This window comes from Lepidochelys kempii, chromosome 3, assembly GCF_965140265.1.
Source record: "Lepidochelys kempii isolate rLepKem1 chromosome 3, rLepKem1.hap2, whole genome shotgun sequence".
Taxonomy (NCBI): Eukaryota; Metazoa; Chordata; order Testudines; family Cheloniidae; genus Lepidochelys; species Lepidochelys kempii.
The window spans coordinates 7749582-7764366 of NC_133258.1; the positions used below are offsets into that span (position 1 = coordinate 7749582).

At 42.4% G+C, this 14785-nt stretch overlaps 1 protein-coding gene across 3 annotated transcripts in view; it reads right to left on the reverse strand.

Moving 5' to 3' along the window:
* The window catches only part of INTS9 (integrator complex subunit 9), a 79233-nt gene that overhangs the window by 22880 nt on the left and 41568 nt on the right, over window positions 1–14785 (reverse strand). For all 3 annotated transcript variants that reach the window (XM_073335636.1, XM_073335635.1, XM_073335634.1), the window contains 2 exons: window positions 11726–11906; window positions 9811–9871 (listed from right to left, as the gene is read on the reverse strand). In XM_073335636.1, the coding sequence (XP_073191737.1) occupies window positions 9811–9871; window positions 11726–11906 (242 nt within the window). The remainder of the gene's footprint in view (window positions 1–9810; window positions 9872–11725; window positions 11907–14785) is intronic.

The following is a 14785-nucleotide window of genomic DNA, read 5'->3' on the forward strand; positions in this document are numbered from 1 at the left end:
TTTCCAGAGCTCAGCTCCCTTTTATTTATCTATCATCTCTCGCCGTGTTATGTTTAACTCAGACTCTAAGCTTCTTGGGGCAGCACTGATCACATTTTTGTACTGCTAAGCAACATGAATGCCCATGCTGTCGATCATCAACACTTATGGGGTACACAATATCTGAAGAAGAAATAAAAACCATCATCCACCTACAAGTTCTGGATTACTTGTTGTTACTCAGGTTCAGCAGCAATGAACACTGCAACCGGTCAAGAAACCTGTAGTCAGTGAAGTACTGACGCAACACAGAAACTTGCCCTCAGTTCCAGGTTAGGAAAGAAGCCCGGCTACACATTGCACAAATAAGTACCTTCTCCTCTTCTCTCACTTCCCACCGTCCCCCCTTTTCAGCTTCTTCTAAAAGGGCTTTCTGGCACAATTTTGTCTTTGATTTGTTTGGCCGTTGGTTTGCCTGCCTGCTGCCGCACAAGCAATGTAACACTACACTGCAGCACAGAAATGGATCACAAGCAGGGTTTGACTGGCAGCACTATCTTTGGGGTCTGATGTACAGGATGACACTTCAAGCAGGTCCAGTCCATCAGATTTGCCACTTGGGCTCTTGGATCATAGAGAATTAACCACGTCATCATAGAGAAAGGGCTTATGACTTTCTCCACGTCTTTGCAATATGCAAGTCTGAGGCACCCCACCTCCTGCAACTTGACAATAATATCAAATTCCAATTCAGCTTTTAAATGGAAAATTTAAATAATGCACCCAATGACTGCTGTGCCAGTTAATATGCACTCAGTCTTGCAAACACTCCTACAATTAAGCTGGTAAAGATTTCTGATTGAAGCATCTGGAGTGCAATATTTGGAATCTGAATGTTGCCTCCAGTAATAAGAGCTGGCTGCAGAGATGCTTAGCAGACAATACGCAAAACAAGTTTTATCCTGTAAATGATCGGAATCTAATAGGGAAACAGTTCCAAAAGCTAACTGCGGCACATGTCAGAGCTATGTCAAAATCCTAAACCTGAAGTTGTAAATCTTGTTTCAGTGGAGTACGTGTGGAATTTCTACTCTGGAAACCAAAGTGGATTTGTGATGTGCCACAGAGCCAGGGAAAGGCTCCAGGAAAATTGCAGTAATTACTGACATTCCTATGACTGGCATTTATAGAATACCTCTCTTCCAAAGATCCCACATCACTCCACTAGTACACAGCTCCACAATCTCCCAGTCTATTATAACATTTACACACAGCACTCAAAGCTTTGCTATGCACTGGGGGAACCATTAAGTCAGAAGATTATCAAAGACCTGGCTTATTTTATCTGCATATGTTTAGTTGCATACACATGTGATGTACTGTCAAATGTATCTCTATAAATGTACGCAAATTCTAGATTGTTCAAGATTATGTGATCATTTAATTTGTTGTGCGACTCTGGACATCTCACCTGTACTCTGCTCACTAATCCACCTTCCAAGCCCCTGAGCACCTTCAAAGCAGCTTCTTGTGCTTATCATGAGGGCCATAGATTCTTTAAATGATCACAAATGTCTTGGGTCTTGGTTTTATATCTCCAGCAGCACTGTATCCTCCAGCACAGTACCTAAGAACAGCCATACTGGATCAGATCAAAGGTCCATCCAGCCCAGTGTCCGATCTTCTGACAGTGGCTAATGCCAGGTGCCCCTCAGGGAACAAACAGAATGGGTAATCATCAAGTATGGGGGCATTCATTCAGGACTGATTCAAGAGGCTGCCACTTACTGAATCCCCACCACTGTTCCTTGCAGCACGGTGTGCTTCATGGAGGTCCCAACAAGATATTGACCAGGCCTCCTCCAAGTTGTGATATCTGATAAAACCATGGCCTGAGGTAGTATGACTGCAGGCCATACATAAAAACATTAGAGACCTCGCACACATGAGAAACACCTGGTTGCTTGATAATCTCTGGAATGATCCATTCTAATTATTCAACCAGGAAAAAAAAAAGAGGGCGGGGGGAGAAAATTAAATCTGTAAAATGGGCCTAACAACAAATACTTACTTCTCTGCCTCACCAGGGTATTAGGGGGATTTAATTGGTGAATATTTGTAAATGTCTTTGAGATCTGAAGAGAAAATGGGCTACATGAAAACATTTGAAAATGTCTAAGATAAGAGAACAGTCTGCAGTGCACTTCTAGCCATGTTTGTCCCAGGACAGAGAGACCAGGTAGATGAGGCAATGTCTTTCATTGGCCCAACTTCAGCTGGTGAAAGAGACCAGCTTTTTCACTTACACGGAAGAGCGCCTGTAATCTTGAAGGCTTGTCTCTTTCTCCAGCAAAAGTTGGTCTAATAAAAAGACATTACCTGACCCACCTTGTCTCTTTAATATAGAGAAGTATAACAATGATCAGCAAACCATGTTAAAAACGGCACTGTCTGCAACAAGCCAGGGTCAGCAGCGTTGGTGGTGCTTATCCAATCTGTATCTCCAAAATTGCGTCTTGAAAAGCTTTAGCTTTCAGCAGCATGAAACATTTAGGACCTCTCTTTCTGTGGAAAGATTCTTTATTGACTGAAAGCTTAAGAGATAAGAGACAGTAAAATGTATTGAATCTAAACTATGATGGTTTTTTTGTTGTGGGTTTTTTTTTTTAAAAAATCCCAAATGGCTAAGCTTCCCTTTAAAGTAGTAGACATGATTTACGGGGTCAGTAACTGCAACTATTAACTGGATAAATCTATGTAACCATTGTGTACCCTTTGTTCAGCAAAGCCAAAATTTATAGCCATTTATTTTGTGTGCGTTCTGCATCCAAAAATTCTGATAGCTATGCCTCTATTTTATCAAGCAGGGAGGGAGTGACGCATGTGTTACTTCATCTTCCTTGTCCCCTCTATAGGCCACCTCTAACAGAGGCCTTTTGCTGTAGAATCGACCGTTCCTCCTGTGTCACTTAATTCCTGGTATTTATTGTTTTGAGTATGATGCGCTGGAGCCAGGATATGAAGGAAGGAAACAAAGATCAAGCTGAAGAATGCTAGTTTTTCCGTAGCAAACGATCCAAATTACTTCCACCCTAGCTACTTGCAGTCAAAAAACAATAGCCTATTTTCTAGCCATTTCTCCTTGGCAGTGAATTAAGCTAGTTTGGAGTACGGCACTCTTATTTCAGAATAAGAGCATCCATACATGAAGTTAAAGCAAGAATGGTTAAACCGCTCTAAACTCACACCCTACCTTATTCCAGATTAATTTTCATGTGTAGTCAAGCCCTTAGTCACAGTTGAAAATTGTGTTTCTGGACTAGAGTCAAAGCAGCGTCCTGGAGGTAAAAGACTCCATCCATCTCTCTTTACTAATCCCTTAAACTCAAAACGTTTGTTACATTTTGTTTTTAACTTGGTAGAGGCTTCTAAAGTTGCCTCAGTACAAGCTCTTAGCCCTTCCAGTCACAAAAACTGCTTGTGAAAACAAAACTGGTACAGCTGTATGAACAGAGGCGAGAACTGTCCAGATATTGGTCATCCCTTTTTGAATGTTTTCCCATCATATTGCCCTTCCCATACCTCTGTTCTTCCTCCTGACAAATTACTGGCAGATACTAACTTCCTTGCAGCAGAGACTTGGGGCTTGTCTACACTACCGTGCGGGGTAGATCTAAGATATGCAACTTCAGCTATGTGAATAGCATAGCTGAAGTCAACATACTTAGATCTACTTCCAGCGGTGTCTTCACTGCGGTACATCGACAGTTGATGCTCTCCCGTCAACTCCGCTTGCATTCCTTGTTCTGGTGGAGTACCAGAATCGATGGGAGAGTGTTCAGCGGTCAATTTATTGCGTCTATGCTAGATCTGATAAATAGAGCCCCACTGGATCGATTGCTGCCTGCCGACCTGGTGGGTAGTGTAGACAAGCCCTTGCAGACCCAGCCATTATGGAGAAGCTCACTTAAAAACCTTCCCATTTAACTGCTGCTCCAGTAAAGGAAAACAGCAGATTTTCAAAGCTGCTCAAGGCATTTGAACATCCAGTTTCCATTAATTTTATTACTAGGTCGTTTTGAAAATCTTAGCCTATGTTTCTTGCTTGCAATAGTGGAAGAGTGGGATTCTCTGTACAATCAATTCAGTGACATTAGGAAACAGATCACTTTCCAGGAGAACAACAAATTCTATGTAATGATCAAGGGGAGGAGACATGCTAAATATCTACAATTACATGAAAGACAAACAACAAGGAGGGAGAGGAAGTGTTTAGGGTGCTCTGAGGGGTAGAATTCCATGTCCATTTTATGTCATCCCATCTCACAAAGGATACAGCAGAAATAAGGGGGTTCAGAGACCAGTGATGAGAGTTAGAGGCTTGGAGAGAGTGAGCAGATTGGAAAGGCTTAGTTTACAGAGGAGACAGAAGAGGGGATAGGGCCAAGGTGTATGAATGGTAGAGAAGGTAAGTCAGGTACTTCTATTTACCTTCTCATATAATAAGAGTAATGGGACAGTCAAGCAATGAAATGTTAAAGGCAACACATTGGCAACTGATAAAAGGAAATAAACACTTTTCACACTATGCATAAACCACCTGGGTAACTCATTGCACCCAAGGTATTGCCCCAAAGACAGAAGCTTAGGATGACAAAAACCAAAAAAAGAACTAGACATTTATCTGGGTAATGAGAACTTCCGGTTTCAGGAGCAGACTGGACTCTGCTGCCTATACTGTATTTGTTTGTGGATAGAGGGCATCAGTTTCCAGGACTGCCCTCTCCCACTGGCAAACAGCACCAAGCACATTGCTGCTGCTCATCTAAATAACTAACGTGTATTTGAGTAATTTCTCTTACTCTATTCTCCCAAAGATGCTCTGAGCTCATCAACTGATCTCTGTTCAAATGCGATAAACCTACCATTGAAAAAAGCACCACACAATTATTCTATCAGCATCCTATCTAAATGCTGTTTCCATACAAGTGATAATTTAATTCCTGTTTCTGATACTCATTAACAATGCCCTTGAAGTTCCCTTTGAACAGTCCCCTTCTTGTGAAATGATTGATTCATGGATTTAAAAAGAAATTGTGTATCCACATACACACACACAGAGGAAGGATGGTTTAGCGGTTAGGACTCTAACCTAGAACTTGAGAGAACTGGGTTCAAGTCCTTGCTCCATCACAGGTACTGCCTGTATGACCTTGGGCAAGTCAGTTAGCCTCTGTGCCGCTGATCCCCCTCTGTACAGTGGGAACATTAGTACTTCCCTACCTCACAGAGGCCATATAAATGCCTTGCACAGATATTCACACACTGCCTCAATTACCAGAGTTTTTTCCTTTTTTTAATATTTTTTCAGTCTAGCGAAAACCACCAAAATCAAACCAGATGCACCTCCACCCCTTTTACACAGCATGGTAATATTAAACCAGCAGTGGACATAGGAGCACAATCAGAAGGATTGGGTTGCAGATCAGGGAACCAATCAGGGTAGTAGCGGATAATAGCATTTGGATAGCTTTCAGGGAGGCAAAGAGTAAACAAATGCACAGTGGAGAGCCCTGGAGCCTGCACACGGATGTGGAAGTGCTTTGGGGGGGTGAGTTGTAGGTGTTTACTGTTTTTTTTTAATAAAGTTGGATCCATGTATTTTATAAAATAAAAGAAAGCAAACTTGGGGGCTATAAATCTGATCTGTGTGTTCTCCTGAAGTGCATCTCACTCCAGTAATTTATGACCTTACCAGAAGCCCTAGATCAGCAGTTTTCAAACTTTTTGAGCTCAGCTGAGCTCCCCCCCCTTTTGAGTTACAATTTTTGGTTACCCCACCTCCCAACCCAGATAAAATGAGGCGAGTCGGGGGTGGAGGTGGTGTGTGGCTGGCCCAAGCTGCCTGGCATTGCTGCTCACTCCCATGAACGGGGGCACACCTCACAGTTTGAAAACCTCTGCCCTAGATGAAATGGCAGACTCATCATGCACTTTTTTCAATGTGCCTGAGCACTTGTCACCACTGTAAAACCTGTATTTGCAAAGTGGTTAGTAAACGACAGGAATTAGCAATGAAGAGACCCATTAGATCCTTGATTCCAACACCAGGGGCCAGCAGAAGACAGTTCAAATCCCCAGGGCACGCACCAGTTGCAGCTACAAACCCCTCATTTGTGTTCGAGGACATTACCGTGGGATCAGCAGTACTCACTATATTATTTGTCCTTATTCATTACTTGTATTACCATAGTGCCTAGAAGCCCTAGTCAGGGACCAGGATCCCAGAGTGGTAGGCACCGTACAAACACAGAACAAAACAATGGCCTGTCTATACCCGTAACAGTCCCAGTCAGGTCATTCCCGCAATGCATACCGTTTACCATCAGAAGCCTGATCCAAAGCCCACTGTAGTAAATCTTTCTATTGACTTCACTGGATTGTATCAGGGGTATAAATTATTCCCACCTCCATAATCAGACTGTGTCGAAGTGAATTACCCGAGTTTTTACAAGATAGTGCTACAGCATCCTTATACGCTGTGGTGTTCATATAACAGTTTGGAATTAAATTGTTGCTGTTTATAGTAATTCCTGGAATAAAGACACTGTTTTAGCTGTAACATATCCTCACCACTGTCCCCAGGGTGATTTTACTGCTTCTTTTGTGGGTGAGGGGAAAAAGGTATTTTATATTAAAAGCCAGTGAAACTGACAGTCTAGGCTGCAGGCAAAGAATTTTTAGCTCAGATCCATGGTTCATATGGGTTTTGAGAGGTCTTAGACCACAGGAACTTTCTTACTGGGATAGATCAATCTCTCATCTTAACACTGGAAATATTCTAACTGTAACTCACAATTTTCAGAGATCAGAGTAATTAACTTAATCTACACACGGAGCTGACAAATTTGTTAACAGCAGTAAAGTAGTTTGGGGGTATCTGATTATCAACAGGCTACCCAAGAAATTAAAGACACTCCACTAAAATCAGAGGATGCAGTTAACACAGCATAAACATACACCCACCCATCATGACAGACTTAATTAATCCACCCTTTGATGGTGGATGTTTTTTCACCAAGCAGTTTATTGTGTGTTGTGGAAAAAAGTTGTGAAGCCTTAAAACCTTTGGTAGGCGGTAGCATACGGAGAAACAGAAGGCACTTCAGAGACATTCTATGGACCAACAAGGACACTTTGGAAAGCAGAGACATGCAGGGTAAATTAGGAAGTATGGCTGGAGTGTCTTGCACTCTGAGAGTAGGCTTTGGAACTTAATTTACTAGGGTAAGTTTTTAAGAACAGTGTGTGGGTGTTAGCTATGGAAGTTTCCATTATTCTTGATTCCCTGCATACCCTGCTTGAAATATAGTCCAGCACCTGGAAAGAGTGAACGCTAGGGACCAGATCCTACTCCTATTCAATGGAAACGTTGTGACTATTAAGCCTACAAAGTGTAGCCCTATTGCAAACTCATATAAAAAGTATATAAAAGTTCATAAGATGATACAATAACGAAGAAAAACAGGTCAAGTTGTTTACAACACAATGTTGTAACAAGTGCAAGAGAACCAGACAAAGAAGCCAGATTAGTTTAAATCAAGACGGCCACGCTGATAAAATCCAAGGACTGCTGAAATTAAGCTTGGTAAAAACAAACAAACAAACCAGAAGATGTGGAATCACAAGTTAATAGACCAAAATTGGTGTGACAGCTATGAGGCCTAATTGCTGGACAAAATAATGAGGGCAATGAACTAGGATGCCCACTTTTCCCCCTTTTGGGTTTCTTAAAGAGAGACTTTGGAAAAGACTTGTTCAGATCAGTTCTCCCACTCATCTCCCAACCCACCTTGCATCTCAGCCCATCCCCCTGAACTGCCACTCATTTCGACTCATCTAAAGGACTTTCTTCCTGAGAGAAAGGCTGGCTGGCTGGCCTTAAGCTTGTTCAAGGAATTTTGTTGTCACCTGTGAGTGCTGAAAGACATCACGTTATCATGACATCCAATCCTTAGCCCATCAGTGGGGATTTGCAAATGCCAGCACTGCAGAGGCATATAAGGTCCTGCTTCATTTTCCCTGCCCTTGTTGTGTTATTTTCTGCCCCCCTTTGATTCCTTTTAGCCTCTCTCTCACTCTCTTGGCTTTTCATCAAATCCTGAAATCAACTAAACTGTATTCATCCGAGCCTGCCCTATTTAAGAAGAAAAGATCCAATCCAACGACTCCCAAACCAGATCATAAGCCAGGATCCAAACAGCAGGTGTCGTGGCCGACTTGCCAGCCAAAAGCATTCACTCATAGCTAACCAGCAGTCCAGCGTTTCAAAATCCATCAACAAAAGCCATATTTCATCCATCTTTTCTACTGTCTCTTCTCCACCTTGTGTCTGTTAAGAACAGGATAAGTAAATGCCTGCTACACATCAGGACTGAGTAAAATTAATCCTTTCTTCATCAAAGAAAGGTTGTTCTGAAAATAAGGCTGATATTTTGCCTCCAAAAGGAGAAAGTCACAATCATGATTAAAGCCTACATTTATTTTGCATAATCACTCAATCACAGCTTCAATATAAAGGTCTACTTTAATTTCTTGTTCCTTCTTGTGTTTAATCAATAAACTTTTAATTTGAATAAATGTTTTTGTGCATTTGCCAAGTAACCAAGTAAAACCAAGGCCCCTTTTTAAAATAACTCCAAACCTACCTAATATCGGACAGTGAAAGAGTTTATAAATACCTTTAAGATCAATATCCATATCACAGGAACCTACAAGGCCTTAAAGCAAGATATACAGGTGGTGGACAGTGGAGCTTTCCAATCCATTACCAAGGATGGGTCACTGGTCAAACCCCTCATTAGAGCAAAAGACTGTGGTGTTGGTCAAGGCGTTTAATCTGAGGCCTCCACCTGTGTGACTGCAGCTATGCACATTCAAGCATTTACACATGTTTTTGAGCACAAGTGATGGACTTTATACACAAAAGCCAGCCTACAAAATGTGCATGCGCAAAATGGCTCAATTTCTGATATAAGATAGATAGAGGCTCTTCTGAAAATTTAGCCTTTTTCTCTCAGAAAGCCACCTCTACCTGCACTCATCAATCCTCACCCCTGTGCCTCCCGTTCACTCTAATTGGAGTTGTATTGGTTCCCATCAATACATGGATTCTCTATAGAAGTCTCTTTGAAGGCAGAAGTTCACATCTATTTAAGTGCCACATCTATTTAAGTTTTGCTCCCGAGATGCACATCTTGATTCTGCAAGGATCCTAAAGGGCCAGCAGTCAAGCAACCTTACTTGCTTCAGCACCAAGCTCACCCAGGACACTTCTTTGCAAATACCAGACAATACTGAGCACTTATGATTTAAGCTCCTTGTATACTGATAAGGCATCTTGAAACAGAGGATTAATAGTTTCTTAACACTAGACAACATGAGTGCCCATCAATTAGGAAGGTAGCTTCATCTCCAACAGCAAGGTTTCATCTCCATGCACTTTGAGATTAGTGGCTTGGTTTGAACAAAGAGCATATTTCTACTCAGAGTTCCATAAGGGCAAACAAACGTGTTGATATCAGACCCCTTTCCACGAAGGCAGATAAAATGGATGAGTGCATAATGGTACATTCTGACATCTTCCTCCCCAAAACCTATTTTTATAAATAATGGAACGAAAGCCAAATTGCGTGACCCACGGTAAAAAGGACTATTTCACAGATCCAAAAGAATTAGTCACAGAAAGAGAATGGGCTCATGGAGCTCTGGCTTTTAGGAAGCCACCTAATCTTGGCACTGATCACACATGGTGCCTCCGCAGTTGCTTACCTCGGCATGAGGAAAGGGGGGTTCCGGGAGATAAACCTTCGTCTGTTTATTATGACACAGCCTTTAAAAGGAGGGGAAAAAACGTGGATTAGAGACGTGCAGGAAAACATACTGCAGTATCTGCTGCCATCTACTGTTAAGATTTTCTGGACAGTCATCCCACTTCCGTGACCAGAAGCAGCACAAAGCCTCGCACTTTAACAGGGGGCACTGGAAGATGCCTGGGGGGTGGGTATTATGATCTAAAGAAGGTGTACATCAGTACAAGGCTGAAATTGCTTTAGAACCATTTTATAATAACTAGAGTCCTCTTGCCTGTGAAAATGGATATGTTATTCAGCATTCACTGACATCTTACATACAGTAGGACCTCACCGATTCTCATTCAATATCCTGCAAACCCCAATAACCCTCACAAAAAACCCAAAGGTTTCAACTGTCTTCTCAAAGATTTCACCCCTTCCATTTGCCGTAAACTAGTCCCCCTGTATACATTTCATTATTGTGGGTATAAGGCTAGCAAACTGCCTCTCTCAGCCCTCTAGGATGTTCACTGTCATTGGCTATTTTGCGTCAAGGGTTCCTTTCCCAAAGTAGATATTAAAAGCTATTGCCTGACTTCAGCAAGATCATTTGATTCATTCTGTCTTGGGAGGTGGAATAAAAGAGCAGATATGGCAGCGGTCTAGGTGATGATGGTGGACAAAGCCCTTGGTCTAGCAGACTATCATGGGATTGTCAGACAGGAATTCCTCAGTTCTAACCCCAACTCTATCTGTGGTTTTAGAGACGTCACAACCTCTGCCTCGGTTTTCTGTGAACAAGGTATATTTTACCTATTAAGGATGTCTGAGGATTAGTAGTGTTTCTACTGACTTTTGAAGATAAATTACCGTATAAGTAGGATTAAAGTATGTTTTAATCTTGTCTTGAATAATAAATATTCTAGAATTTCAGTAAACTATTAAGTGTCTGACTTCTGCAAACTATATGTAATTGACAAAAGAAGATTTCCACTTGCATGCTACGCTTTGTGCTGCCATACCACTGTACGCGTTAGAAAAAGTTTTTTTACTAACCAGTCTTGCAATTTTATAGCACCTATGTATATAGGAATCACTTGATTCAAACTATGTATATAGGAATCACTTAATTCACTATTAAAGTACAGCCACTAGTCAAATAAAATACAGCAGCTGTTTAACTGCAGCACTATTCAATGGGCATACATTTAGAATACCTACGCTGAAATTTGGTTAGGGCCCAAAAGCTAGATTCCCCTACTCTTGCTTAAAGTAGCATGGCCTCTTAATCCATCAGATTTTATCCTTTCCTTATCCAAATACTTCCAGAAGAATTCACTCAGCTCAATTTCTCCCAGTGCACCTTGTTTTTCTGTCTTCCAGATTGGAAGATCTCTGAGGCATGGATTAGCTTATTTGTGTCGTACAGGATCTTATTATTGCTTAACAAATACATAATAATCACAAGTGGTCAGGCCCCTCAGTTCTATGACTCATCTGAATTAGGAATATAAAGAAACCTCACCAGTTTGTGTAGTTGGATTGCTGTATGCTCCTTGGAGCATTGAGTGAAACGCACAATGGGCAAGAAAAAGGCATCTGAAAGTCACTCTGAGGAAGTGCATCATTTACTCATTGGCTCTGAGTGCCAATGTCAAACATATCGATGTTTTTTAAACAGATTTAACATACAGACTACTGGAATGAATGCCACCCTAATTATAGGGCACCTTTGCTCACCAATTCCTGTAACTGAAAAAGCGTGTACATAATTCCGATCTCGTGTATATCCAGAATGACAGAATCTGCAGCTATCAGCACTCACTATGCACACGTTTACTGTAATGTGTACGGTGGAATCCAGCCTGACAGAGTAGCCCACTAATACTTACCACTCGGCAAAGATCTGGGAGAACTCCAGGGAGCTGTTGGCAACAGGTGAGATGAAGTAAAAGGGGACATTGGAGAGTCCTGCAGAGTCGATGTACTGATACAGACACTCCAGCAGGTCATATATCACTCCAGAAGGATAACATGGAACCAGGACGTTTCCTCCATTCCGGACAGTCATAGCTTGAGGGAGAAAGAGAAGGGAGAATTAACAGGTTTCAAAAAGTGCTTTTCAGCCCAAAAAGCTCTGCAGGGCACAGAAAAGCAGCTATCTAGATAACTGGTGCACAACATGTTGCTTAACAGAGTGAGTGATGTGTGCAGACAGATTTCTGACCCCTCAAGACTTCACAGCCTTAAGTGGGACAAAATCAGATCCTCCTCCTGCAAAAGCACAGCTTTGAGCAAAAGGAGCTTCTGTTAGCCCTGGGACCTATGATACACACTTGCGCTTGTCTGACACTCCATCCAGTAGAGGGCAGTGCTGCACCAGTACACAAGAGGAGAAATTTTGACTGAGGAAACTGACAAAAGACACCCCTGACATAAAAAACGCTCAATAAATCTACTTGTGTCCATGCTGAAGAGCTGTTCTTTGGTCTCATCTGAAAGATCCCATACCCTGTAAATTGTTTTGTATTCAATTCTGCTATTTCAGACAAATGGCTGAGGATTTTAATTTGTGGTTAGAAAGTCTAGTTCTTTCAAACCTGACCCAGCCTCCCCAAACATGAAGGGATTTTCTTTTCTAAAGTTGCAAATGCTTCTAAATTCCTTCAACACAACAGGAGCAGCTGCAAAAGGTGTCAGCTGTATAAGTCATGGGCAGGCAGAGAACAAGTGGAAAATAAAAATAATTTTCCTGTGCAATCTAGACAGATCTGAGTACGGCACAGTAAGGAAGCCCAGGAGAAACACGTTATTCCTCTGGCTTCACGCAGCTACAGAACTGCTGTAGCACCTTATGACAAAGCATTTCTCCCTTGTTAATCTCAATGAGATTGTTAATCTCGTTAATGTTAATCTCGTTGCCGAACTGGGATTTCTTCTGAGGCCACAGGGCAAAACCCATCTACGCTGACGTTAATTGAAATGCAGAAGCAGTAATATGCATCAAAGCATTAAACAAAAACCCGTGAAAGAGCTGGAACTGCATATATTAAATCTTGCTATAATTACTTCTGTGACTTCAATTTGTTGACAAAGTCAGATGGGCAAAGATCTAGCACTTTAGGGATATTGCTGCCCAACCTGCCAGATTTTTAAAGGTATTTAGTTGCCTAAAGAAGCACATGGGCACTTTTGAAAATGCCACCTACGTGCCTAGGTGCCCAACTTCAAGTAGGAGTTGCATTTACTACATACTGTTTTCGACAATGGGTCAGAGAGGCCTTTCCCAGTATTTATCAGAGCTGTATTACACATCAGTGAAGGTCAGGAAGAGGACTGGGTTACTGTCCTCTGCTAGGTCACATGCAAAGTCTAATACTTCATTTTGATAACCATGAATAAAAATAATCGTCCTTTGCATTTCTACAGCATCACCCTGCAGGAGGCCAAAGCACTTTCTAACATTTAAGTCTCACAATACTCCTGTGAGGCAGACAAGTATACATTCCTCATCTGGAAAATGGGCACCGGTGGAGGTACAGGGAGGTTAAGGTTTTCAAAGACAGCTGGGGGAAGTTTAAGATTAAATCCTTTAGCTGGTTTTAAAAACAATCTCAACCTAAGGAGCTGGGTGACTATAGGCAAGACGTGCTGGAGCCAAGAACAGAGCCCAGAACTTCTCACACCTAGCCCTCGACGTCAGGATTGGATGACACTGCCTCCCATTCTTCCCAATTTAAACATGGAGGAAAATGGCACCTTCAGCTTGAGCATGGATTTAAACCAGGGACAGGATTATGCCAGGATTTGGCAGAAGCATATTAAAGTTTTCGAAGAAGCTTAACGGGCTCTGTAAAAAAGTGTGGATAATGCCCTTGTGGGCTGGCGTGGCACTGTCAGTGTGTCCCACCTTTGCGTCCCCTGACTGAGGTGGCAACAGGTTTGCTTTAACAGCCCAGGGTAAGGAGAATCCCCCACCACCATTGACAAAATAGCATGTCCCATTTTAATAAGGTTCTAGGTCAATAATCAGTTTAGAAAGTCCTCACATCAGGACCCTGGTGCAGAGCTCCCAATACCACAAAACAAAGTCTCTTGTCTGGTTGGGCTGGTCTCCTGGAGCCGGAGGCCATGTCCACATCCCAGAATTATGTTGGCCTAATTTATGTCGGCATACAGCCACCGCAGTTATTAAGTCGCTTGCGTACATGCATGCTTGGCTCCTTGTGTCAGCGGTGCACGTTGTCAGGAGGAGCGCTTGAAGGGTCAGTGTGGAGCATTGTGAGATAGCTCCTGGAGGCCAGTAACACCCAACATAAGCAACGTGGTGTCTACGCTGACATTGTGTTGACCTAATTACATCGACTGTGAGGCGACACGGCTGGCCGAGGTGGGGTTACTAAATCGATGCAGAGAGACACTTATGTCAGTTGGAGCCAAATTTAAGTGAAGACCCTTCCAAACAGCTAGGCCGATGCAAGGCAGCTTATGTCAAGCTGTGTGGTGCAGCCAGGCCTGAGACACAAACCACATCCCACTGCAGCCTGCGTGGCTTCTACTCCCCTCTCTTGCTCACCTTCCTGTTCAAACAGCCCAGCGCTAGGGCGGGCATGGCCTCCTGGATTACACCCCAGGCTATGTCGGCCACAGGCTCCGGTCTGTCCCTTAAAGGGGTAGTAAGCTCCTTCACAGTCTCAGAGTTTACAGGCTATGGCAAGAATCTCTTCCAGTTATAACATCTAATAAATCTAGTCTGCTTTCATTTCTTCCTCATACAGGGTAAGCTATAGCACAATTTTAACGATCCCTTAAGTACAGTTCACGTGCAGAGCTCTATCTTATTCACAGCTCAGTGTTTTAAGTCTTAAGTTTATTCCTAAAAAACATCTTATGGCTATAAGCTGCATGTCTGGCTGACGTGACGTGTTAGAGGTGACAGCTGAAAGTGGGGC